Genomic DNA, 26,625 nt, shown 5'->3' on the forward strand with positions numbered 1-26,625 from the left:
CAAATGGATTTGAATTGGCATTGGTGAACAGCACTGTCCTGAAACATTTCAGATTTTAAACACTACCAGAAATCATAAAATGCAGACCTTGCAAGGCTTTAAAAAAATATATTTAAAAAAGTGAATCCCTGTCCACTGTGTCCTGTACCTGGTGCCAGTGACCCGTTTGTAGTTGTCTTTGGAGTACACAGCCAGGATGCTAACCCCAGATCCAATGTTGACCAGCAGCATAGGGAACGGGTCGGCCAGACTGCACGGTGTCTGCACACTGTTCTGGGTGTCTGACGGGTTCTCCAAGTAGAAGCACTCAGGGTGGCCGTTGAAGCTCACGGAGTCCACGTAGAGCAGGCCATGAATCAGACAGTCAAGCTCATCCAGCTTCAACAGCTCTAAATCAGCCATCTGTAGAGGGGGAGGAGGAGGAGAGGTGGGTGTGAGGCAAATCAAAGCATGAAGCAAAACCTCAGTCGGAGTTGAGGGAGCTGGTGACTATGTAAACAAAATCAGGTCTGCGGCCAGAGAACAGAGAGGACCAGCACCACAACCAAGTGCCTGACAGCAGAGCTGGTCTTCGCAGAACTGGTACAGTACCTCATCGGCCTCAACAAGTCCAGGGAAAAAATATATAACAATGTCTTATCAAACACAGAACACCCTTCCTTGACTGGAATCAAATCAAACTCTATTGGTCACATGCGCCGAATACAACAGGTGTAGACCTTACTGTGAAATGCTGACTTACAAGCCCTGAACCAACAATGCAGTTTTAAGAAAAGAGAGTTAAGAAAATATTTACTAAATAAACGTAAAAAAAAAAAAAGAATTACAACAATGAGGTTATATACACGGGGGGTACCGGTACCGAGTCAGTGTCCTGGGGTACAGGTTAGTCAAGGTCATTTGTACATGTAGGTGGGGTCAAAGTGACTATGCATGATGCATAGATAATAAACACTGAGTAGCAGCAGTGTAAAAACAAGGGGGGGGGGGGGGGGGGGGTTCAATGCAAATAGTCTGGGTGGCCATTTTATTAATTGTTCAGCAGTCTTATGGCTTGGGAGGGGGGGGGGGGGGGGGGGGTAGAAGCTGTTCAGGAGCCTTTTGGACCTAGACTTGGCCCTCTGGTACCGCTTGCCGTGTGGTAGCAGAGAGAACAGTCTATGGCTTGGGTGACTGGAGTCTTTGACAATTTTTGGGGCCTTCCTCTGACGCGTGTCTGTTATATAGGTCCTGGATGTCAGGAGGCTTGGCCCCAGTGATGTACTGGGTTATATGCACTACCCTCTGTAACGCCTTACGGTCAGACGCAGAGCAGTTGCCATGTCAGACGGTGATGCTACCGGTCAGGATGCTCTCGATGGTGCAGCTGTAGAACGTTTTGAGGATCTGAGGACCCATGCCAAATCTTTTCAGTATCCTGAGAGGGAAAAGCTTTTGTTGTGCCCTCTTCATGACTGTCTTGGTGTTTGTGGACCATGTTAGTTTGTTGGTAATGTGGACACCAAGGAACTTGAAACTCTCAACCTGCTCCACTGCAGCCCTGTCGATGAGAATGGGGGCGTGTTCGGCCCTCATTTTCCTGTAGTCCACGATCAGCTCCTTTGTCTTGATCACGTTGAGGGAGAGGTATTTGTCCTGGCACTACACTGCCAAGTCTCTGACCTCCTCCCTATAGGCCGCCTCATCGTTGTCGGTGATCAGGCCTACCACCGTTGTGTCACCTGCAAACTTAATGATGGTGTTGGAGTATTGTTTGGCCACGCAGTCGTGGGTGAACAGGGAATACAGGAGGGGACTAAGCATGCACCCCTGAGGGGCCCCAGTGTTGAAGATTAGCATGATAGGTGTGTTGTTGCCTTCCCATACCACCTGGGGGTGGCCCATCAGGAAGTCCAGGATCCAGTTGCAGAGGGAGATGTTTAGTCCCAGGGTCGTTAGCTTAGTGATGAGCTTTGTGGGCACTATGGTGTTGAACGCTGAGCTGTAGTCAATGAACAGTATTCTCACGTAGGTGTTCCTTTTGTCCAGGTGTGAAAGGGCAGTGTGTAGTGCAATTGAGATTGCGTCATCTGTGGATCTGTTGGGGCATTATGCGAATTGGAGTGGGTCTAGGGTTTCCCGGGATGATGGTGTTGATGTGAGCCATTACCAACCTTTCAAAGCACTTCATGGCTACAGTGCTACGGGACGGTAGTCATTTAGGCAGGTTACCTTCGTTTTCTTGGGCACAGGGACAATGGTGGTCTGCTTGAAACAAGTAGCTATTACAGACTCTTATGGTCAGATTTGCCAAATGGAGAGCGAGGGAGAGCTTCGTACGCGTCTCTGTGTGTGGAGTAAAGGTGGTCTAGAGGTTTTTTTCCCTCTGATTGCACATGTGACATACTGGTAGAAATGAGGCTGCAAGGTTGTCAGGTCACCCGTTGTCTCATTCTCTCACTCACCGTTCTGAAGTCGTTCTCGAACTTGTAGGCCCCTCCGCCAGTGGCGCAGAGCGTGGTGTGAAGGCTGGAGAAGTTCTTGTCTCTGCCCATCTGGATGAAGTGGTGCATGGCCTGCGTTGGGAAGCGGATGAAGTGCAGGTTGCCCGTCCGGCCACACATGGTCAGGTTCTTCAGTTCCAGGTGGACATCTCGGACGCCCGTCTCCCCGTACGCCGTGTTGGAGGTCAGGTAGCGGCGGATGCTCTTCAAGTTTTCCACTTCTTCCTGTTCCTCCTCCGCCGCGATGTCCTTAGGCTCGAAGTAGACCAGCTTCACCAGAGTACCGCCGATGTCCATCCCGAACCAGGGGAAGGCTGTCAAGGCAAAACAAGAAATACATTAGCATTGAAGGTGTTATTTTACTGGGTCGTTTGCCTGTCATTTCGCTGTCGTATCCCTGTCATCAGAAAAGAACCAATCCGTCTGCCTGATGCATTTAATTGTTCAATTACATTTTTTTATTTTATTAAATGTAACCTTTATTTAACTAGGCAAGTCAGTTAAGAACAAATTCTTACTTACAATGATGGTCTACCTGGGAACAGTGGGTTAACTGCCTTGTTCAGGGGCAGAACAGATATTTTACCTTGTCAGCTCGGGGATTCGATCAAGCAACCTTTCGGTTACTAGTCCAACGCTCTAACCGCTAGGCTACCTGCCTCTAACCGCTAGGCTACCTGTCTCTAACCGCTAGGCTACCTGTCTCTAACCGCTAGGCTACCTGTCTCTAACCGCTAGGCTACCTGTCTCTAACCGCTAGGCTACCTGTCTCTAACCGCTAGGCTACCTGTCTCTAACCGCTAGGCTACCTGTCTCTAACCGCTAGGCTACCTGTCTCTAACCGCTAGGCTACCTGTCTCTAACCGCTAGGCTACCTGTCTCTAACCGCTAGGCTACCTGTCTCTAACCGCTAGGCTACCTGTCTCTAACCGCTAGGCTACCTGTCTCTAACCGCTAGGCTACCTGTCTCTAACCGCTAGGCTACCTGTCTCTAACCGCTAGGCTACCTGTCTCTAACCACTAGGCTACCTGCTCTAACCACTAGGCTACCTGCTCTAACCACTAGGCTACCTGCCGCCCCGTTCATGCAGTTGGAAAGCAAGGTTGCATTTAGACAGCAATAGTATTCTTTAAAAAAAATATATATATATCCTTTTGCAACCAAAGTGTCTGTTGTGCCCTTGGGCTGAGTATAATCGTTATAATTCCCTTCTCCCAGCTCACATGGCTTGCTCAGATATCTAATTTCTTATTAGCCAATGCCTGTCACGTGATCAGGTCCTTCTCACAGGTATCGCAGCTCCAAAGTAGTCTACAAGTGAAGACAGACATCGGGAATGCTACCATGCGCCTCCTTATCGAATATGAACTGTCCACATTTACTTTTCATCAGCCAACAAGATGAGTAGGAGATGAGTAGCACTAACGAACAGCAAAAGTACTAGCCTATGAATCTACTATCCGCCATACTACAAAAGTTAACCTATTCTATTGGTCAGATTGTCCTCCTCCTGTGACGCGAAAGGAAAATTCCAAACATACTCTGGTACAGTTGTGGGAAGCGATAGATCCCAAATTAATACAACCACTGCACGTCAAAAAAACACTTTTAAAAAGCAAATGATGCAACAGATCAGAACGTTTAGCTTAAAATGTTGATAAAGTATTGGGCTATTTCTTCACATTGTAAGCGCAGCAATGCGCACAAGGCAGGAGGCTATAAGCACAGATGTTTCAGCGTCGTCCGGGTTACGGGGAGGGTTTGGCCGGCCGGGATTTCCACCACTGCCTTCAATGTAGCACCATCATAGGATACCACCTTTCCAACAAGTCAGTTCGTCAAATTTCTGCCCAGCTAGAGCTGTCCCGCGCAACTGTAAGTGTTAAAGAACTTGACTGGCCTGCACAGAGCCCTGAACTTAACCCCATCGAACACCTTTGGGATGAATTGGAACACCGACTGCGAGCCAAGCCTAATTGTCCAACCTCACTAATGCTCGTGGCTGAATGGAAGCAAGTCCCGGCAGCAATGTTCCAACATCTAGTGGAAAGCCTTTCCCAGAATATTTGAGGCTGTTATAGCAGCAAAGTGGGGGACCAACTCCATATTAATGCTCATCATTTTGGAATGAGATGTTGGACGAGCAGTTGTCCACATACTTTTGTTCATGTAGTGTATTTTAAAAATGTTGCAGTGACCTCTCTCTCTCCTATCAGAACGAACAGTGCCTCAAGTATGCCGACAGAATCAAGCCTCAAGTATGCCGACAGAATCAAGCATGCCGACAGAATCAAGTCTCAAGTATGCCGACAGAATCAAGCCTTCAGAAATGAATAGTTATTCTACTTTTTTTGTTTTGACTGGCGTTAAGCCTACATAATCTTAGGAATGTATTTCAGACCCCTAGACTTTCTCCACATTTTTGTTACGTTGAAACGTTATTCTAAAATGGAATAAATAAAACATTTTCCTCGTCAATCTACACACAATGCCCCATAATGACAAAGCAAAAACTGGTTTGTAGAAATGTTTGCAAATGTATTAAAAAATAAAAACAGAAAAATCTTATTTACATAAGTATTCCTTCCAACAGGACAACGACCCTAAGCACACAGCCAAGACAACGCAGGAGTGGCTTCGGGGACAAGTCTCTGAATGTCTTTGAGTGGCCGAGCCAGAGGCCAGACTTGAACCCGATCGAACATCTCTGGAGAGAGCTGAAAATAGATGCTCCCCATCTAACCTGACAGAGCTTAAGAGGATCTGCAGAGAAGAATGGGAGAAACTCCCCAAATACAGCTGTGCCAAGCTTGTAGCGTCATACCCAAGAAGACTTGATGCTGCCTCCCGAGTGGCGCAGTGGTCTACATGATTCCATAGGTGTTATTTCATAGTTTTGATGTCTTCACTATTATTCTACAATGTAGAAAATAGTAAAAAAATAAAGAAAAATCCCAGAATGAGTAGGTGTGTCCAAATATTTGACTGGTACTGTATGTTTTACAAGTTTGGATAGCATAGGACAGTGAGTGGAGCACAGTAGAGGGTATAGTGCAGTATATTGCACTGTACTCTACTAAACTATAAGGTACTGCACTAAACTATACTCTATGATACTGCATAGGGCGGTATACCATATTTTACTATATACACACACACACCGGTAATTATGCACGGACCGGTTTGGGTTTTTACTTTACCTTCTATAACGTTATTTTAATGTTTGGTTTGTTCAAATTGTGTAGCGCTGTGTGTAACGTCCATTTTTATAGTTTACTCCGTTACTTGTGTCATCCCTCTCCGCTCTCTCTCGCCATGCCGCTTTCCAAACAGACCTAGTCCCGCCCCCCGTCACTCAAGGAGCGTATTTGTTGTTGCTTGACAACGAGACACGTTCGTTCAGTCTGCATGGTCAACGCAGCACATGCAACAATGTTGATGACAACAATGTTAACACTTTGATCTTAATATCAATCCACAAGCGTAAAATAATTGCAATATTAGTTTGTGTTTCTTACATCTGCAAACACCTAGTTTGTATTTTCTTAGCAAGTTAAGCTAAATCGTGTTAGCCACTAATGCTAATCGCTAGTTAGCTGGCTAGCTAATAAAAATACTGAGCTAGCTAATACAGCCTGATTGATACCAGTACTGGTGCAGGCTTAAATCAGCATGTTGTTTGTGCAACAGTATCTTCTAAATCAAAGAGTTATAGGCGAAGCATGAATATGTTGGCTATATCAACAAAGATTTAATGTAGCCAAAGATTATAGGGTCTCCTAGGAACACTGAACGTCACTTTGGTTCCTACCCTGTCGCAATAACAACAAATTAAAATGCCATGGACGAGTTATGTCAAACACTGTATTCAAAGTGCCCACTATTATTTATATTCTAACTATAGAATTATAATAAACATTCCATTTCCATGATTCCAAAAGTTCACCTAAGTGTTTTGATCTAAATCACAATTGCACCATTTGGTTAAAAATAAGGCCAAGTATTTCGATACACAAAGGAGTGCCGGAATTGCAGACATTGATGGAAATGCAGGAAAATATTTTAGGTTGAAGTTGAATTGAACAGTATTTTTTAATTTCACCTTTATTTAACCAGGTAGGCAAGTTGAGAACAAGTTCTCATTTACAACTGCGACCTGGCCAAGATAAAGCAAAGCAGTTCGACACATACAAAAACAGAGTTACACATGGAGTCAAACATACAGTCAATAATACAGTAGAAAAATAAGTCTATATACAATGTGAGCAAATGAGGTGAGATAAGGGAGGTAAAGGCAATAAATAGGCCATGGTGGCGAAGTAAATACAATATAGCAAGTAAAACACTGGAATGGTAGGTAGATTTGACAGTAGATGAGTGTGCAAAGTAGAAATACTGGGATGCAAAGGAGCTATATAAATAATACAGTAGGGGAAGAGATAGTTGTTTGGGCTATTTATAGATGGGCTATGTACAGGTGCAGTGATCTGTTAGCTGCTCTGACAGTATAAAACAATCCGAATGGAGAAAGACCCATTGAAATAATTTAGAATATATGTGTTGCCACCCTAGGGTGAAAACACTACCCATAAAGCAAATGTAGAACTTTTATTAATCAAAAACATAAAATAGCATCAAATACTGTCATGAATTTGAAAAATACCATATATGATATGATATTTTGACCATATCTCCCAGCCCTAGTACTGCGCTGCACTCTACGCCACTGCGATATCCAAACCTATGAAACATGAGGAGAATAACAATCATAGCCATATTTATCCATTTCTGTGTAGTACAAATCAGAGACCCATGATGTAATTCAATTACTGAGTGTAAATCAATTTCACTTACTGTACTATAATAGCCAAAAGAGATTTTTTCAAAACTCAAGGTGCCATATCATAGCTGACAGCCCATTCTTTCTGCAGACATCTTTTAAATCATAATTGGGAGGAGATTTTTAAACAGAGTCACATTAAAAACCGAAGGGAAATTTGATTATTAGTCCGTTACCAAAGATTGCATTGGCACAGTTCTTCCACCAAATTAGTTTTTTGTAAATTTTTCGGTGAAAATTGTTGAAAGTAGTCCTTGTGCATAGACTTGTATGGTTTGTTAAACTTTGAAATCAAAGGTTTTTTTGTCAAAGCGTAATTCCGTTATTATGGAATTGTCCTTAAACCATATCTGATAGGAATCCACAAAAACATGCAGGGAAGTAATAAATATATATATTTTTTTAATCGTCTTTAAAGAGCCTTGAAAAAAATTAAATAAAGCACACTGTACAGCAAAGACTATAAAACAAAAACAAGATAACCCTCACTTCCAACTGATTAAATGAGACCAAGGTCTGCTGTTCCAACCTTTTCTCAGGTTGAAGGATTACTAGGGCAATAGGCAAACCTGCCTCCCTGGTAGTGGAATCATTCTTTATCAGGGAGCAAGGCTAGAGGCACATGACAGTCACCCCACCAGAGGCACCTGCCCTGTACAGCTTTAGGGGCTGTGTGTGTGTGTGTGTGTGTGTGTGTGTGTGTGTCCAGATGAAGGGGCAGTGTGACGAACAGACAGACCAGGACATGTGGGTGAAAGGTGTCCGTTTTCCTCCCCCTCCCCCGGCTCTCTGCAGCCACAAGGGGGTTGAGAAGGTGTCTGTGGAGAGGGGAGGAGAGTGTGGAGAGAGGAGCTGTGTGTGGAGAGGGGAGCTGTGTGTGGAGAGGGGAGCTGTGTGTGGAGAGGGGAGGTGCGGTGGAGAGGGGAGGTGCGTGTGGAGAGGGGAGGTGCGGTGGAGAGGGGAGGTGCGGTGGAGAGGGGAGGTGCGTGTGGAGAGAGGAGCTGTGTGTGGAGAGGGGAGCTGTGTGTGGAGAGGGGAGCTGTGTGTGGAGAGGGGAGCTGTGTGTGGAGAGGGGAGGTGCGGTGGAGAGGGGAGGTGCGGTGGAGAGGGGAGGTGCGGTGGAGAGGGGAGGTGCGGTGGAGAGGGGAGGTGCGTGTGGAGAGAGAGGTGCGTGTGGAGAGAGAGGTGCGGTGGAGAGGGGAGGTGCGGTGGAGAGGGGAGGTGCGGTGGAGAGGGGAGGTGCGGTGGAGAAGGGAGGTGCGGTGGAGAGGGGAGGTGCGGTGGAGAGGGGAGGTGCGGTGTGGAGAGGGGAGGTGCGGTGTGGAGAGGGGAGGTGCGGTGTGGAGAGGGGAGGTGCGGTGTGGAGAGGGGAGGTGCGTGTGGAGAGGGGAGGTGCGTGTGGAGAGGGGAGCTGTGGTGGAGAGGGGAGGTGTGGTGGAGAGGGGAGGTGCGTGTGGAGAGGGGAGCTGCGTGTGGAGAGGGGAGCTGCGTGTAGAGAGGGGAGGTGCGGTGGAGAGGGGAGGTGCGTGTGGAGAGGGGAGGTGCGTGTGGAGAGGGGAGGTGCGTGTGGAGGTGCGTGTGGAGAGGGGAGGTGCGTGTGGAGAGGGGAGGTGCGTGTGGAGAGGGGAGGTGCGTGTGGAGAGGGGAGGTGCGTGTGGAGAGGGGAGGTGCGTGTGGAGAGGGGAGGTGCGTGTGGAGAGGGGAGGTGCGTGTGGAGAGGGGAGGTGCGTGTGGAGAGGGGAGGTGCGTGTGGAGAGGGGAGGTGCGTGTGGAGAGGGGAGGTGCGGTGGAGAGGGGAGGTGCGGTGGAGAGGGGAGGTGCGGTGGAGAGGGGAGGTGCGGTGGAGAGGGGAGGTGCGGTGGAGAGGGGAGGTGCGGTGGAGAGGGGAGGTGTGTGTAGAGAGGGGAGGTGCGTGTGGAGAGGGGAGGTGCGTGTGGAGAGGGGAGGTGCGTGTGGAGAGGGGAGCTGTGGTAGAGAGGGGAGGTGCGGTGGAGAGGGGAGGTGCGGTGGAGAGGGGAGGTGCGGTGGAGAGGGGAGGTGCGTGTGGAGAGAGAGGTGCGTGTGGAGAGAGAGGTGCGGTGGAGAGGGGAGGTGCGGTGGAGAGGGGAGGTGCGGTGGAAAGGGGAGGTGCGGTGGAAAGGGGAGGTGCGGTGGAGAAGGGAGGTGCGGTGGAGAAGGGAGGTGCGGTGGAGAGGGGAGGTGCGGTGGAGAGGGGAGGTGCGGTGTGGAGAGGGGAGGTGCGGTGTGGAGAGGGGAGGTGCGGTGTGGAGAGGGGAGGTGCGGTGTGGAGAGGGGAGGTGCGGTGTGGAGAGGGGAGGTGCGTGTGGAGAGGGGAGGTGCGTGTGGAGAGGGGAGGTGTGGTGGAGAGGGGAGGTGTGGTGGAGAGGGGAGGTGTGGTGGAGAGGGGAGGTGTGGGTGGAGAGGGGAGGTGCGTGTGGAGAGGGGAGCTGCGTGTGGAGAGGGGAGCTGCGTGTAGAGAGGGGAGGTGCGGTGGAGAGGGGAGGTGCGTGTGGAGAGGGGAGCTGTGGTAGAGAGGGGAGCTGTGGTAGAGAGGGGAGGTGCGTGTGGAGAGGGGAGGTGCGTGTGGAGAGGGGAGGTGCGTGTGGAGAGGGGAGGGGCGTGTGGAGAGGGGAGGTGCGTGTGGAGAGGGGAGGTGCGTGTGGAGAGGGGAGGTGCGTGTGGAGAGGGGAGGTGCGTGTGGAGAGGGGAGGTGCGGTGGAGAGGGGAGGTGCGGTGGAGAGGGGAGGTGCGGTGGAGAGGGGAGGTGCGGTGGAGAGGGGAGGTGCGGTGGAGAGGGGAGGTGTGTGTAGAGAGGGGAGGTGTGTGTGGAGAGGGGAGGTGTGTGTGGAGAGGGGAGGTGTGTGTGGAGAGGGGAGCTGTGTGTGTGGAGAGGGGAGCTGTGTGTGTGGAGAGGGGAGCTGTGTGTGTGGAGAGGGGAGCTGTGTGTGTGGAGAGGGGAGCTGTGTGTGTGGAGAGGGGAGCTGTGTGTGTGGAGAGGGGAGCTGTGTGTGTGGAGAGGGGAGCTGTGTGTGTGGAGAGGGGAGCTGTGTGTGTGGAGAGGGGAGCTGTGTGTGTGGAGAGGGGAGCTGTGTGTGTGGAGAGGGGAGGTGCGTGTGGAGAGGGGAGCTGCGTGTGGAGAGGGGAGCTGCGTGTGGAGAGGGGAGCTGCGTGTGGAGAGGGGAGCTGCGTGTAGAGAGGGGAGGTGCGGTGGAGAGGGGAGCTGCGTGTAGAGAGGGGAGGTGCGGTGGAGAGGGGAGGTGCGTGTGGAGAGGGGAGGTGCGTGTGGAGAGGGGAGGTGCGTGTGGAGAGGGGAGGTGCGTGTGGAGAGGGGAGGTGCGGTGGAGAGGGGAGGTGCGTGTGGAGAGGGGAGGTGCGTGTGGAGAGGGGAGGTGCGTGTGGAGAGGGGAGCTGCGTGTGGAGAGGGGAGGTGCGGTGGAGAGGGGAGGTGCGTGTGGAGAGGGGAGCTGTGCTAGAGAGGGGAGGTGCGTGTGGAGAGGGGAGGTGCGTGTGGAGAGGGGAGGTGCGGTGGAGAGGGGAGGTGCGGTGGAGAGGGGAGGTGCGGTGGAGAGGGGAGGTGCGGTGGAGAGGGGAGGTGCGGTGGAGAGGGGAGGTGCGGTGGAGAGGGGAGGTGCGGTGGAGAGGGGAGGTGCGGTGGAGAGGGGAGGTGCGGTGGAGAGGGGAGGTGCGGTGGAGAGGGGAGGTGCGGTGGAGAGGGGAGGTGCGGTGGAGAGGGGAGGTGCGGTGGAGAGGGGAGGTGCGGTGGAGAGGGGAGGTGCGGTGGAGAGGGGAGGTGCGGTGGAGAGGGGAGGTGCGGTGGAGAGGGGAGGTGTGGTGTGGAGAGGGGAGGTGTGGTGTGGAGAGGGGAGGTGTGTGTAGAGAGGGGAGGTGTGGTGTGGAGAGGGGAGGTGTGTGTGGAGAGGGGAGGTGCGTGTGGAGAGGGGAGGTGCGTGTGGAGAGGGGAGGTGCGTGTGGAGAGGGGAGGTGCGTGTGGAGAGGGGAGGTGCGTGTGGAGAGGGGAGGTGCGTGTGGAGAGGGGAGGTGCGTGTGGAGAGGGGAGGTGCGTGTGGAGAGGGGAGCTGCGTGTAGAGAGGGGAGGTGCGGTGGAGAGGGGAGGTGCGTGTGGAGAGGGGAGGTGCGTGTGGAGAGGGGAGGTGCGTGTGGAGAGGGGAGGTGCGTGTGGAGAGGGGAGCTGCGTGTAGAGAGGGGAGGTGCGGTGGAGAGGGGAGGTGCGTGTGGAGAGGGGAGCTGTGGTAGAGAGGGGAGGTGCGTGTGGAGAGGGGAGGTGCGTGTGGAGAGGGGAGGTGCGGTGGAGAGGGGAGGTGCGGTGGAGAGGGGAGGTGCGGTGGAGAGGGGAGGTGCGGTGGAGAGGGGAGGTGCGGTGGAGAGGGGAGGTGCGGTGGAGAGGGGAGGTGCGGTGGAGAGGGGAGGTGCGGTGGAGAGGGGAGGTGCGGTGGAGAGGGGAGGTGCGGTGGAGAGGGGAGGTGCGGTGTGGAGAGGGGAGGTGTGTGTGGAGAGGGGAGGTGTGTGTGGAGAGGGGAGGTGTGTGTGGAGAGGGGAGGTGTGTGTGGAGAGGGGAGGTGTGTGTGGAGAGGGGAGGTGTGTGTGGAGAGGGGAGGTGTGTGTGGAGAGGGGAGGTGTGTGTGGAGAGGGGAGGTGTGTGTGGAGAGGGGAGCTGTGTGTGGAGAGGGGAGCTGTGTGTGGAGAGGGGAGGTGTGTGTGGAGAGGGGAGGTGTGTGTGGAGAGGGGAGGTGTGTGTGGAGAGGGGAGCTGCGTGTGGAGAGGGGAGCTGCGTGTGGAGAGGGGAGGTGCGTGTGGAGAGGGGAGGTGCGTGTGGAGAGGGAAGGTGCGTGTGGAGAGGGAAGGGGGGTGTGGAGAGGGAAGGTGTGTGTGGAGAGGGAAGGTGTGTGTGGAGAGGGAAGGTGTGTGTGGAGAGGGAAGGTGTGTGTGGAGAGGGAAGGTGTGTGTGGAGAGGGGAGGTGTGTGTGGAGAGGGGAGCTGTGGTGGGGAGGTGTGTGTGGAGAGGGAAGGTGTGTGTGGAGAGGGAAGGTGTGTGTGGAGAGGGAAGGTGTGGTGGAGAGGGGAGCTGTGGTGGGGAGGTGTGTGTGGAGAGGGAAGGTGTGTGTGGAGAGGGAAGGTGTGTGTGGAGAGGGAAGGTGTGTGTGGAGAGGGAAGGTGTGTGTGGAGAGGGAAGGTGTGTGTGGAGAGGGAAGGTGTGTGTGGAGAGGGGAGCTGTGTGTGGAGAGGGGAGCTGTGTGTGGAGAGGGGAGCTGTGTGTGGAGAGGGGAGCTGTGTGTGGAGAGGGGAGGTGTGTGTGGAGAGGGGAGGTGTGTGTGGAGAGGGGAGGTGTGGTGGAGAGGGGAGGTGTGGTGGAGAGGGAGGTGTGAGAGGGGAGGTGTGTGTGGAGAGGGGAGGTGTGTGTGGAGAGGGGAGGTGTGTGTGGAGAGGGGAGGTGTGTGTGGAGAGGGGAGGTGTGTGTGGAGAGGGGAGGTGTGTGTGGAGAGGGGAGGTGTGTGTGGAGAGGGGAGGTGTGGTAGAGAGGGGAGGTGTGGTAGAGAGGGGAGGTGTGGTAGAGAGGGGAGGTGTGGTAGAGGGGGGAGGTGTGGTAGAGAGGGGAGGTGTGTGTGGAGAGGGGAGGTGTGTGTGGAGAGGGGAGGTGTGTGTGGAGAGGGGAGGTGTGTGTAGAGAGGGGAGGTGTGTGTAGAGAGGGGAGGTGTGTGTGGAGAGGGGAGGTGGAGATGTAAAATAATAAAAACAGGTCACAGTAGAGGTAACATATTTATCTATCTGTAAGTGATCTTTATTCAGAACGTCTTCTAATTCTGGTATGTGATTCTCGTTCACATCCTGTATGACGTGTCACTATAATCTGAATATCTGTTGGCGTTCAGGAGGTTTTGAAAAATTTTCTATTCCCCTACTCCACAGGTGTCAAACTCATTCCACGGGGGGCCAAGTGTCTGCGGGTTTTCGCTCCTCCCTTGTACTTGATTGATGAATTAACATCACTAATTAGTTAGGAACTCCCCACACCTGGTTGTCTAGGGCTTTATTGAAAGGAAAAACCAAAAACCTGCAGACACTAGGCCCTCCGTGGAATGAGTTTGACACCCCTGCCTACTCCCTTCAGTTTCTTTCCCTTTGCCCTGTGTGGGTATGATGGATATACACTGTAGGCCAGGGTTGGGGTCAATTCCATTTCAATTCAAGAAGTACATTCTAATTCCAAATTCTCTTCAATGAGAAATATGGAATGTGGAATTGGAATGTACTTTCTGAATTGAAATGGAGCCCAACCCTGGTGAAGTCTACCATACTGCACATCTCTTGATTTATATTACAACGAAAGAGACAAGAACCCATTCTTCTTCGGACCGTAATGTTATGCATGTTTTAAATGTGGTATTGATCGCTGCTGCCGCCTTCTTGGCCTGGTCTCTCTTCCTTAAAAAAGAGACCGTCTCAATGGGCTTTTCCTGGTTAAAAATACACTACCGTTTAAAAGTTTGGGGTCACATTAGAAATGTCCTTGTTTTTGAAAGAAAAGCAAAAAAAATGTGTCCATTAAAATAACATCAAATTGATCAGAAACACAGTGTAGACATTGTTAATATTGTAAATGACTATTAGAGACAGTTTGAGCTGTTCTGTGAAGGGAGTAGTACACAGCGTTGTACGAGATCTTCAGTTTCTTGGCAATTTCTCACACGGAATAGCCTTCATTTCTCAGAACAAGAATAGACTGACGAGTTTCAGTAGAAAGTCTTTGTTTCTGGCCATTTTGAGCCTGTAATCGAAACCACAAATGCTGATGCTCCAGATACTCAACTAGTCTAAAGGCCAGTTTTATTGCTTCTTTTAAATCAGGACAACAGTTTTCAGCTGTGCTAACATATTTGCAAAAGGGTTTTCTAATGATCAATTAGCCTTTTAAAATGATAAACTTGGATTAGCTAACACAACATGCCATTGGAACACAGGAGTGATGGTTGCTGATAATGGGTCTCTGTCCACCTATGTAGATATTTATTTTTAAATCAGCTGTTTCCAGCTACAATAGTCATTTACAACATTAACAATGTCTATACTGTATTTCTGATCAATTTGATGTTATTTTAAAAATTGACACTTTTTTTTTTGCTTTTCTTTCAAAAACAAGGACATTTCTAAGTGACTGCAAACTTTTGAACGGTAGTGTATAGATGTGTTTATTGAAATGACCTTACACCAAATTGGAGAGTGTTGAGGAGAGGACGGCTCATAATAATGGCTGGAACGGAGCGAATGGCATCAAACCATGTGTTTGATACCATTCCACTCCAGACATTACCTTCCTCCCCAATTAATGGCGCCACCAAACTCCTGTGACTGACACCTGCCAGTGAAACCGGTGTTAGTGTCCACAAAACCTGCTAATCATCTCATCGGTGAACTGTAACTAGTGGAAGAACATTTGACTGATGGAATCAGGTGTCCAAACTGGAATCTTTCTTAATGAGAGCCGGTTCTGTGAAAACAAAGATAACCACACTTTCCTCTCCTCACTTCCTCTCCTCACTTCCTTCACTATGTCAGGCGCACACTCCTGGGTGAAGTTTCAGCTTCCCCAATCCTAACCTTAACCATTAGTGGGGAAAACGCGAAGCTGACCCAAGACCAGCGTCAACTTCACACTACTCCCAGATGCACTGTAGAAAGACTTTAGTCCAGGCCCAACCCTGGCCCTGGAGAGCCAGCTTCCTGTAGGTTTTAACTCCAAACCTGGCCCTGGAGAGCCAGCTTCCTGTAGGTTTTAACTCCAACCCTGGCCCTGGAGAGCCAGCTTCCTGTAGGTTTTAACTCCAACCCTGGCCCTGGAGAGCCAGCTTCCTGTAGGTTTTAACTCCAACCCCAGTTGTAACTAACCTGATTAAGATTATCAACCAGCTAATTGTTAGAATCAGATTAGGGTTGGAGCGAAAACCTACAAGACAGTATCTCTCCAGGAACAGGGTTGGAGTTAAAACCTACAGGAGGGTATCTCTCCAGGAACAGGGTTAGAGAGCCCTGATAGGCTATTGGTTTGCCTACTCAAGTTTCTCTAAAGGCGCCTAAATTGAAATTTTCTGCAGTTGCTTGGTGGCTGCCAAATAAACGGATGTGGTGCTATAATTAATTGCTACTAAAATGTACAGCGTATTTAAGGGAACATTCCACTCAAAAAAATACAATGTGGTATTTGTTTTTATTAGTCCATTGTTGATATAGTCACAAAATGTTTTGCATGTCAGCATATCATGTCCACCTGAGGTGTAGGCAAATAGGAACTGTGTTTGCTTTAACCAATTCTGATGCAGTACTTCATGCAATCCCCCCTGGGTAGATAACATTTACCATGGATTATTATAGCTATAGGTTAAGGAGATGAGGTCATCCAAATGACAGCTCAGAAAGAATGTTGAGTGTGTTGCCAAGTTGAATGTGCAATATATTCTCGTGTAATACAGTACACCACTTCAGATTAAAATCAGGCCTAATTTGAAATCTCTCTATATTGATGCTGATATTGATCACACCATTTTGGTACAGTGTGTGTTACTGATATGTCCATCTATAGACTCGGTTGGTATGCATGCCATTTACAGTGGGGAGAACAAGTATTTGATACACTGCCGATTTTGCAGGTTTTCCTACTTACAAAGCATGTAGAGGTCTGTAATTTTTTATCATAGGTACACTTCAACTGTGAGAGACGGTATCTAAAACAAAAATCCAGAAAATCCCATTGTATGATTTTTAAGTAAATGCATTTTATTGCATGACATAAGTATTTGATCACCTACCAACCAGTAAGAATTCCGGCTCTCACAGACCTGTTAGTTTTTCTTTAAGAAGCCCTCCTGTTCTCCACTCATTACCTGTATTAACGGCATGTATGTGACTACATTCTGCATGGCATTAGACATAGTTAGTGGTTTAAATAATATCGTTTATGGTAAATGGCTTCAGTAAACTTGAAGTATGCATTGTAACATTAGCGTGTGAAAAACATCTCGGAGTCAGACCTATCAAATTGGCACCAAAGATCAACATTTACAGTTGGACAACAGATTAATTATTATCCAACAATATTGGCTTCTGATGTGAACATTATGCCCTGAATATAGTCGATAGGGACCAACATTAGGTTCTGAATATAGTCGATAGGGACCAACATTAGGTTCTGAATATAGTCGATAGGGACCAACATTAGGTTCTGAATATAGTCGATAGAGACCAACATTAGGTTCTGAATATAGTCAATAGGGACCAACATTAGGTTCTGAATATAGTCAATAGGGACCAACATTAGGTTCTGAATATAGTCGATAGGGACCAACATTAGGTTCTGAATATAGTCGATAGAGACCAACATTAGGTTCTGAATATAGTCGATAGGGACCAACATTAGGTTCTGAATATAGTCAATAGGGACCAACATTAGGTTCTGAATATAGTCAATAGGGACCAACATTAGGTTCTGAATATAGTCAATAGGGACCAACATTAGGTTCTGAATATAGTCAATAGGGACCAACATTAGGTTCTGAATATAGTCAATAGGGACCAACATTAGGTTCTGAATATAGTCAATAGGGACCAACATTAGGTTCTGAATATAGTCTATAGGGACCAACATTAGGTTCTGAATATAGTCGATAGGGACCAACATTAGGTTCTGAATATAGTCAATAGGGACCAACATTAGGTTCTGAATATAGTCGATAGGGACCAACATTAGGTTCTGAATATAGTCGATAGGGACCAACATTAGGTTCTGAATATAGTCGATAGGACCAACATTAGGTTCTGAATATAGTCGATAGGGACCAACATTAGGTTCTGAATATAGTCGATAGGGACCAACATTAGGTTCTGAATATAGTCAATAGGGACCAACATTAGGTTCTGAATATAGTCGATAGGGACCAACATTAGGTTCTGAATATAGTCGATAGGGACCAACATTAGGTTCTGAATATAGTCGATAGGACCAACATTAGGTTCTGAATATAGTCGATAGGGACCAACATTAGGTTCTGAATATAGTCAATAGGGACCAACATTAGGTTCTGAATATAGTCTATAGGACCAACATTAGGTTCTGAATATACTTTATAGGACCAACATTAGGTTCTGAATATAGTCAATAGGGACCAACATTAGGTTCTGAATATAGTCTATAGGACCAACATTAGGTTCTGAATATAGTCGATAGGGACCAACATTAGGTTCTGAATATAGTCTATAGGGACCAACATTAGGTTCTGAATATAGTCAATAGGGACCAACATTAGGTTCTGAATATAGTCAATAGGGACCAACATTAGGTTCTGAATATAGTCGATAGGACCAACATTAGGTTCTGAATATAGTCGATAGGACCAACATTAGGTTCTGAATATAGTCAATAGGGACCAACATTAGGTTCTGAATATAGTCGATAGGGACCAACATTAGGTTCTGAATATAGTCGATAGGGACCAACATTAGGTTCTGAATATAGTCAATAGGGACCAACATTAGGTTCTGAATATAGTCAATAGGGACCAACATTAGGTTCTGAATATAGTCAATAGGGACCAACATTAGGTTCTGAATATAGTCAATAGGGACCAACATTAGGTTCTGAATATAGTCTATAGGACCAACATTAGGTTCTGAATATACTTTATAGGACCAACATTAGGTTCTGAATATAGTCAATAGGGACCAACATTAGGTTCTGAATATAGTCTATAGGACCAACATTAGGTTCTGAATATAGTCGATAGGGACCAACATTAGGTTCTGAATATAGTCTATAGGGACCAACATTAGGTTCTGAATATAGTCAATAGGGACCAACATTAGGTTCTGAATATAGTCAATAGGGACCAACATTAGGTTCTGAATATAGTCGATAGGACCAACATTAGGTTCTGAATATAGTCGATAGGACCAACATTAGGTTCTGAATATAGTCAATAGGGACCAACATTAGGTTCTGAATATAGTCGATAGGGACCAACATTAGGTTCTGAATATAGTCAATAGGGACCAACATTAGGTTCTGAATATAGTCAATAGGGACCAACATTAGGTTCTGAATATAGTCAATAGGACCAACATTAGGTTCTGAATATACTTTATGGGACCAACATTAGGTTCTGAATATAGTCAATAGGACCAACATTAGGTTCTGAATATAGTCGATAGGGACCAACATTAGGTTCTGAATATAGTCAATAGGGACCAACATTAGGTTCTGAATATAGTCAATAGGACCAACATTAGGTTCTGAATATAGTCAATAGGACCAACATTAGGTTCTGAATATAGTCAATAGGACCAACATTAGGTTCTGAATATAGTCAATAGGACCAACATTAGGTTCTGAATATAGTCTATAGGACCAACATTAGGTTCTGAATATAGTCTATAGGACCAACATTAGGTTCTGAATATAGTCAATAGGACCAACATTAGGTTCTGAATATAGTCGATAGGACCAACATTAGGTTCTGAATATAGTCTATAGGACCAACATTAGGTTCTGAATATAGTCAATAGGACCAACATTAGGTTCTGAATATAGTCGATAGGGACCAACATTAGGTTCTGAATATAGTCAATAGGGACCAACATTAGGTTCTGAATATAGTCAATAGGACCAACATTAGGTTCTGAATATAGTCTATAGGACCAACATTAGGTTCTGAATATAGTCTATAGGACCAACATTAGGTTCTGAATATAGTCAATAGGACCAACATTAGGTTCTGAATATAGTCAATAGGGACCAACATTAGGTTCTGAATATAGTCAATAGGACCAACATTAGGTTCTGAATATAGTCAATAGGACCAACATTAGGTTCTGAATATAGTCAATAGGACCAACATTAGGTTCTGAATATAGTCAATAGGGACCAACATTAGGTTCTGAATATAGTCAATAGGACCAACATTAGGTTTCTGAATATAGTCAATAGGACCAACATTAGGTTCTGAATATAGTCAATAGGACCAACATTAGGTTCTGAATATAGTCAATAGGGACCAACATTAGGTTCTGAATATAGTCAATAGGACCAACATTAGGTTCTGAATATAGTCAATAGGACCAACATTAGGTTCTGAATATAGTCAATAGGACCAACATTAGGTTCTGAATATAGTCAATAGGGACCAACATTAGGTTCTGAATATAGTCAATAGGACCAACATTAGGTTCTGAATATAGTCAATAGGACCAACATTAGGTTCTGAATATAGTCGATAGGACCAACATTAGGTTCTGAATATAGTCGATAGGACCAACATTAGGTTCTGAATATAGTCGATAGGACCACATTAGGTTCTGAATATAGTCCGATAGGACCAACATTAGGTTCTGAATATAGTCGATAGGACCAACATTAGGTTCTGAATATAGTCGATAGGGACCAACATTAGGTTCTGAATATAGTCAATAGGGACCAACATTAGGTTCTGAATATAGTCAATAGGGACCAACATTAGGTTCTGAATATAGTCGATAGGACCAACATTAGGTTCTGAATATAGTCAATAGGGACCAACATTAGGTTCTGAATATAGTCTATAGGGACCAACATTAGGTTCTGAATATAGTCAATAGGGACCAACATTAGGTTCTGAATATAGTCTATAGGGACCAACATTAGGTTCTGAATATAGTCAATAGGACCAACATTAGGTTCTGAATATAGTCAATAGGGACCAACATTAGGTTCTGAATATAGTCAATAGGACCAACATTAGGTTCTGAATATAGTCAATAGGGACCAACATTAGGTTCTGAATATAGTCAATAGGGACCAACATTAGGTTCTGAATATAGTCTATAGGACCAACATTAGGTTCTGAATATAGTCTATAGGACCAACATTAGGTTCTGAATATAGTCTATAGGACCAACATTAGGTTCTGAATATAGTCAATAGGACCAACATTAGGTTCTGAATATAGTCAATAGGACCAACATTAGGTTCTGAATATAGTCAATAGGGACCAACATTAGGTTCTGAATATAGTCTATAGGACCAACATTAGGTTCTGAATATAGTCTATAGGGACCAACATTAGGTTCTGAATATAGTCAATAGGACCAACATTAGGTTCTGAATATAGTCGATAGGACCAACATTAGGTTCTGAATATAGTCGATAGGACCAACATTAGGTTCTGAATATAGTCAATAGGACCAACATTAGGTTCTGAATATAGTCAATAGGGACCAACATTAGGTTCTGAATATAGTCAATAGGACCAACATTAGGTTCTGAATATAGTCAATAGGACCAACATTAGGTTCTGAATATAGTCGATAGGGACCAACATTAGGTTCTGAATATAGTCGATAGGACCAACATTAGGTTCTGAATATAGTCAATAGGACCAACATTAGGTTCTGAATATAGTCAATAGGACCAACATTAGGTTCTGAATATAGTCGAATAGGACCAACATTAGGTTCTGCTATCAGTATATAGTGACCAACCTTAGGTTCTGAATATAGTCAATAGGGACCAACATTAGTGTTCTGAATATAGTCAATAGACCAACATTAGGTTCTGAATATAGTCATAGGACCAACATTAGGTTCTGAATATAGTCAATAGGACCAACATTAGGTTCTGAATATAGTCAATAGGACCAACATTAGGTTCTGAATATAGTCGATAGGGACCAACATTAGGTTCTGAATATAGTCTATAGGGACCAACATTAGGTTCTGAATATAGTCAATAGGACCAACATTAGGTTCTGAATATAGTCAATAGGACCAACATTAGGTTCGAATATAGTCAATAGGACCAACATTAGGTCTGAATATAGTCTATAGGGACCAACATTAGGTTCTGAATATAGTCTATAGGACCAACATTAGGTTCTGAATATAGTCAATAGGGACCAACATTAGGTTCTGATATAGTCAAATAGGACCAACATTAGGTTCTGAATATAGTCAATAGGACCAACATTAGGTTCTGAATATAGTCAATAGGGACCAACATTAGGTTCTGAATATAGTCAATAGGACCAACATTAGGTTCTGAATATAGTCGATAGGGACCAACATTAGGTTCTGAATATAGTCGATAGGGACCAACATTAGGTTCTGAATATAGTCAATAGGGACCAACATTAGGTTCTGAATATAGTCAATAGGGACCAACATTAGGTTCTGAATATAGTCAATAGGACCAACATTAGGTTCTGAATATAGTCGATAGGGACCAACATTAGGTTCTGAATATAGTCGATAGGACCAACATTAGGTTCTGAATATAGTCAATAGGGACCAACATTAGGTTCTGAATATAGTCAATAGGGACCAACATTAGGTTCTGAATATAGTCGATAGGACCAACATTAGGTTCTGAATATAGTCAATAGGACCAACATTAGGTTCTGAATATAGTCTATAGGGACCAACATTAGGTTCTGAATATAGTCAATAGGACCAACATTAGGTTCTGAATATAGTCGATAGGGACCAACATTAGGTTCTGAATATAGTCGATAGGGTCTGGGAGTGGACTCTTGGGGTGGGAATGGTGGTGGGGGTGGAGCTGGTGTTGGGGTGATTGTTTGGTTGAGTGTCTTGGTTGGGAGAGACCTGTTTCTACTGGTCCGTATTCATGATGACCTAGGCAACAGCTCATGAGGTGGTGTGCGTCCTGTCCTGGGGTGACATATATACGACTGCTTTCGTGGGGAGGGTGCGAAGTACTAGGCCTATCAGAGAACATCCCCTGCATTAGCGCTCACGTTCAGGAGGGTAGGAGCTACTCCGTAGTTCCTGCCCAGTCCCGCTCCGTTAGTGCCCTGCACTGAGGGGATGGTGCCCTATAGGTGAAGCTGTGCTGAAGCAGCAAATGAGACAGGTCTCTGAGAGCGGCTGGCCCACGGCCCCTCCCCATCTGCCCATATCGGCATGTTGTGCATCCTTAGCGCCCCCTGTGTTAGTGCGGCTGTTGTTGTTGGTGCTGCCACGTGCTTGTGCCATTCTCTCCAGAGTACCACCTGGGCCCATGTACCTGATGCGCTCTGTGGTAGGCATCAAGCCCCGGAGTGCGCTATAGGCTGGCTCTGGGCACCACTCCCCAGGTAAAGCCAGAGTCTGAGCAGGCCCCAGCAGCCACAGCCTGGCGTGAGGGGCTTGGCTGGGCCTTCTCCCCTGTCTGCAGGGCCTGGCTGTTGGGATGTCTGTTTCGTACTGCCATCAGCAGCTCTGGCCTTCCAGGTCCGACTGAGAGCATCCAGAGTCCTTGTCCGTACTGGGGTGGGATGACAGAGGCATCAACAATGATATAGAGGGAACGTCCATTTTGGGCCCGTGCAGTGAGCTTGCAGGACCCATGTGGTAGCTCTTTCTGCTGTCCAGGGGGTGTCTGTTCGTTACTGAGTAGGGTTGTATGTGCCGCTGCAGTTTGGGTTGGTGCCGGGGAATGTTTCTATTCCTCTTGGCCCAGAGTTTTTCAGCACGAAACCTTTGACCTCACACTGGACGGTGGCACTTTAAGCACACCCAGTAGTCCCCGGTACAGCCAATCCTTATAGGAGACTGTGTGCTTGGATGCATGTGGTGTCCGGCGTTGCAGTCCTGTTCAGCTGTTTGTGCTCGCGGCACTCTGATGTTGGATGGGGAAGGATCTTGATGGACAGGGGCTGCTGGCCGTCTTCTGGGCAAAGGCAATCCGCTTGCCGGGGATGGATCACCGGAGTGGCCATTCTGGAGGACAGTCACCCGCAACAAAACAAAGAAACAAAATGGTTAAGTCTATACGTCCTTAAGATCAGCTTACACAAGCTGCCTGTATCAAAGTACAGAGTAGGCTTGATGAGAATTGACCGAGCTGTGACAAGTAAGAAATCTGTATATCAATTGACCAATCCATATAGTCCAAACACTCACTTGTTTACTATTCCAACGGATAAATCAGGTCAGAACAGAGACTACAATGTCCAAGACCAGACATAGGAATAGGCCCATAAAAACACACTTATTTGTAACGTCTCCTCCATTTCCTTTTACACTCTCCAGTTTCACTCCGCTCCCTTTAGGTAAATGACCGTTGACATCTGACATCTGTCTTTTAAAGTACTCTTATTGGATGGGAGACACCTTCCGTGCCACGGTTTGATCATTGTTTATGACATATATTCTGAACTTATTGATTTTCAACCCAGAATTGGATTACCCTGGAAATCAGGGAGAGAGACAGGAGTCAGGACCGGTAACAGAAGAATTTTGTCCCAGCGTCTCAAGTGGGATTCATTTGGTACATTTTGGCCATGAAACTGGCGTCCGATTTGCGAGTTAAAAGCTGAGTGGATGGTAGGCTGATGTTAACATTGCAGCTGTATCTATATGTTCCCCGTTTCTACGTTGTAGCCCAATCTACAACCCAATCCTGATGTTGTGGTTTCTCAAAGCCTGAAAGACCATATAAAATCTGTATGGAAAAGTTGCTATTTGTTATTCCCTTTTCATCTCACGATTACATCTTTTAAATGTATTGGTGAGTAAGTTACACCATGAAGCTCACTCCACCAATGTCTAATGAATACTTGAATATGAGATAGTCGTACGTGTGCCAAAAATATTGTGTGCGACCCTTGCACTTTTTTTCAAGTAACTCACAATTTTCCCTAACAATACGATTTAACTTGACGAAAGTATTTGGTCTCACAGCTTGCAATGTCTTATATTCACTGTTAGTATTCGATTCCGAACTTAATGTATCCATTTAAATCAGAAAATAAACAGAATGGACACCCTAGACTTAATACTTTGTAGCACAAGCCTGTCTCAAATAACTGCAATCACACTTCCTATAGCCATCGATGAGCCTTCCTGCAACCTCTGTACTGGCAGTTTGGCCCCCTCCTCTTGTTGTCAAACTGCTCCAGTTCTCACAATTTGAAGGTGCCTACTCCCAACTGCTGTTTTTCAGATCTCTCCACAAGTTTTGAATGGAAATTCCAGCATATGCTCGTTGCTGGCACTTCAGACAGTTCAGACGTTTTGTCTTGAACCATTCCTGGGTGCTTTTTGTAAGTGTCTTTGGGGTCATTGTCCTGTCTGGGTACAAACCTTCGACTCAGAGACCCTATGTGCCAGAGAGGCAAAGTACCCAAAATTCACTGACCTCCTGTTTTGAGCTGTAGGGAAAGGTTTTCTTTTACATTGAAGGCTTCATTTTGGTTGTTTTCTTAAACAGAATCTGTTCATTTTACAAATAATTTTTATTTTTTTAACTCGTAATTTGGTCTCATCTTGTCTACAGCTGAACATTCAATCCAGAAGGAATTTTGCCATGTTTCATGGTTGTTGTGGCAAATTCAGTTAGGCTTTCTTATTTCTCGCTCTCAGCAGTGGGGTCCTCTTGGGTCTCCTACACTTCATTTGAGCTGGCGACGGATGGTGCGGGTTGAACAGTCGCACCTTGTGTCTGAAATCGCTTGAGAGCGTGTGTGGCATTGTGGATCAAGGTGCTTTCCCTTCCACCATCCAACAATCGTTCGCGCAATCTCCATCAGTGCGTCTCACTTGCGGCCAACTCCAGGGAAGTTTGCTACACGGGCATGGCCTTAAACTTCTTTGATACATATGTAGGTGAGAAAAGGGAACATCAAGGTCTCTGGAGATGGACTTGTAGCTTGAGATTGTAGCCATCATGACAATCTTGTGTCTGACCTCATTTTCTCCATGCGCATTGCGTTACACACAGCGCCACAAAAACAGAGATGAGTCCTTTTCTCTATTTCAAACTGTTTAATGCGATTTTTCATGCATTCAATTCAAATCAACTTTGTCACATGCCCGATACAACAAAGTGTAGACCTTACTATTGAAATGTTTACTTACAACCCTTAACCAACAGTGGTCCTCAAAAATATTCCAAATAAACTAAAGTCAAACATATAAAAAGTAACATAGCGAGGCTGTACACAGTGGGTACCGTAATGGGTCAGGTACAGTTAGGTAATTTGTACATGTAGGAGGGGTGAAGTGACTATGCATCGAGAATAACAGCGAGTAGCAGCAGTGCCAAACAAAAATGGGGGGGGGAGGGGGGGGGGGGGGGGGGGGGGGGGTAAAAATAGTCCAGTGGCCATTTGATTAATTGTTCAGCGTCTTACGGCTTGGGGGTAGAAGCTGTCAACCTCACTAGGTAAGGGGGCAGAATTTGAAATTTTGGATGAAAATCGTGCCAAATTAAACTGCCTGCGACTCAGCCCAGAAGCTATTATATGCATATATTGGTAGAATTTGGTAGAAAAAACCTCTAAATTTTCCAAAACCTGTTAAAAAATTGTCTGTGACTATACAGAACTGATATGGCAGAGGCGAAAACCTGGGAAAATCATCCAGGAAGTGCTATTAATTGTTGAAATGCATGTTTTTCCAACGAAAGCCTATCACACCATACACAGACTTATGACCTAGGTTTCACGATGTCTATGGCTTCCACTATACTAACTGTGCCGTCTTTAGGCTTGTTTTCTCAGGCTTATACTCTGAAAAATTAGAGGGAGAAAAGCGCTTTCATGAGTAGGGCCAGTGGAAATTTCCAGACATGAGTCCAGCGAGTGACCCGGGAGTCCCGCTTTTTCTGTTTCTCCTTTTCTACTGCGAGCTATTGTCCGGGTTGAAATAATGATCGATTAATTTATGACGATTACAGACCTGAGGATTGATTATAACGTCGTTTGGACATTTTCGACGAACTTTTTATGGTACTTTTTTTATTTTTCGTCTGTCTGTTGTGATCCGGCGCTTTGTTCCATGGATTACTTGAACAAACGCCCCAACAAACTGAGTTTTTGGACATAGAGGGACATTATCAAACAAAACAACTTTATGTGTACAATGGGAATCTTCGGAGTGGGCAACCATATGAGGATCCTCCAAGGAAAGTGATAAATTGTATCGCTATTTCTGACTTTTGTTACTCGCTACTGGCGGTTACTGTTGTAATGATTTGTCTGCTGGGCGCTGTTCTCAGATATCGCATGGTTTGCTTTCGCCGTAAAGTCTTTTGAAATCGACACCGGTGTTGGATTACAAGAGTAATCGTTCATGATTTTTATAAGATATTTTTGTTTTTGAATTTTGGTGCTCTGCACTTTCACTGGGTGTTGGCCAGGTGGGACGGTAGCGTCCCACACCCCCTAGAGAGGTTAAGGGCCTTTTGGCCCTAGACTTGGCGGCTCTGGTACACCGGCTTGCCGTGCGGTAGAAGAGCAACAGTCATATAACTTTGGTGCTTG

General features: G+C 46.5%; 1 protein-coding gene across 1 annotated transcript in view; it reads right to left on the reverse strand.

The window, feature by feature from the left end:
* The window catches only part of LOC120029347 (pantothenate kinase 3-like), a 77,176-nt gene that overhangs the window by 13,622 nt on the left and 36,929 nt on the right, over positions 1 to 26,625 (reverse strand). Inside the window, exons 2-3 of the mRNA XM_038974579.1 lie at positions 2,445 to 2,797; positions 149 to 402 (exon numbers count right to left, since the gene is read on the reverse strand). Coding sequence (XP_038830507.1) covers positions 149 to 402; positions 2,445 to 2,797 — 607 coding nt within the window. The remainder of the gene's footprint in view (positions 1 to 148; positions 403 to 2,444; positions 2,798 to 26,625) is intronic.

This window comes from Salvelinus namaycush, chromosome 35, assembly GCF_016432855.1.
Source record: "Salvelinus namaycush isolate Seneca chromosome 35, SaNama_1.0, whole genome shotgun sequence".
NCBI classification, from domain to species: Eukaryota; Metazoa; Chordata; class Actinopteri; order Salmoniformes; family Salmonidae; genus Salvelinus; species Salvelinus namaycush.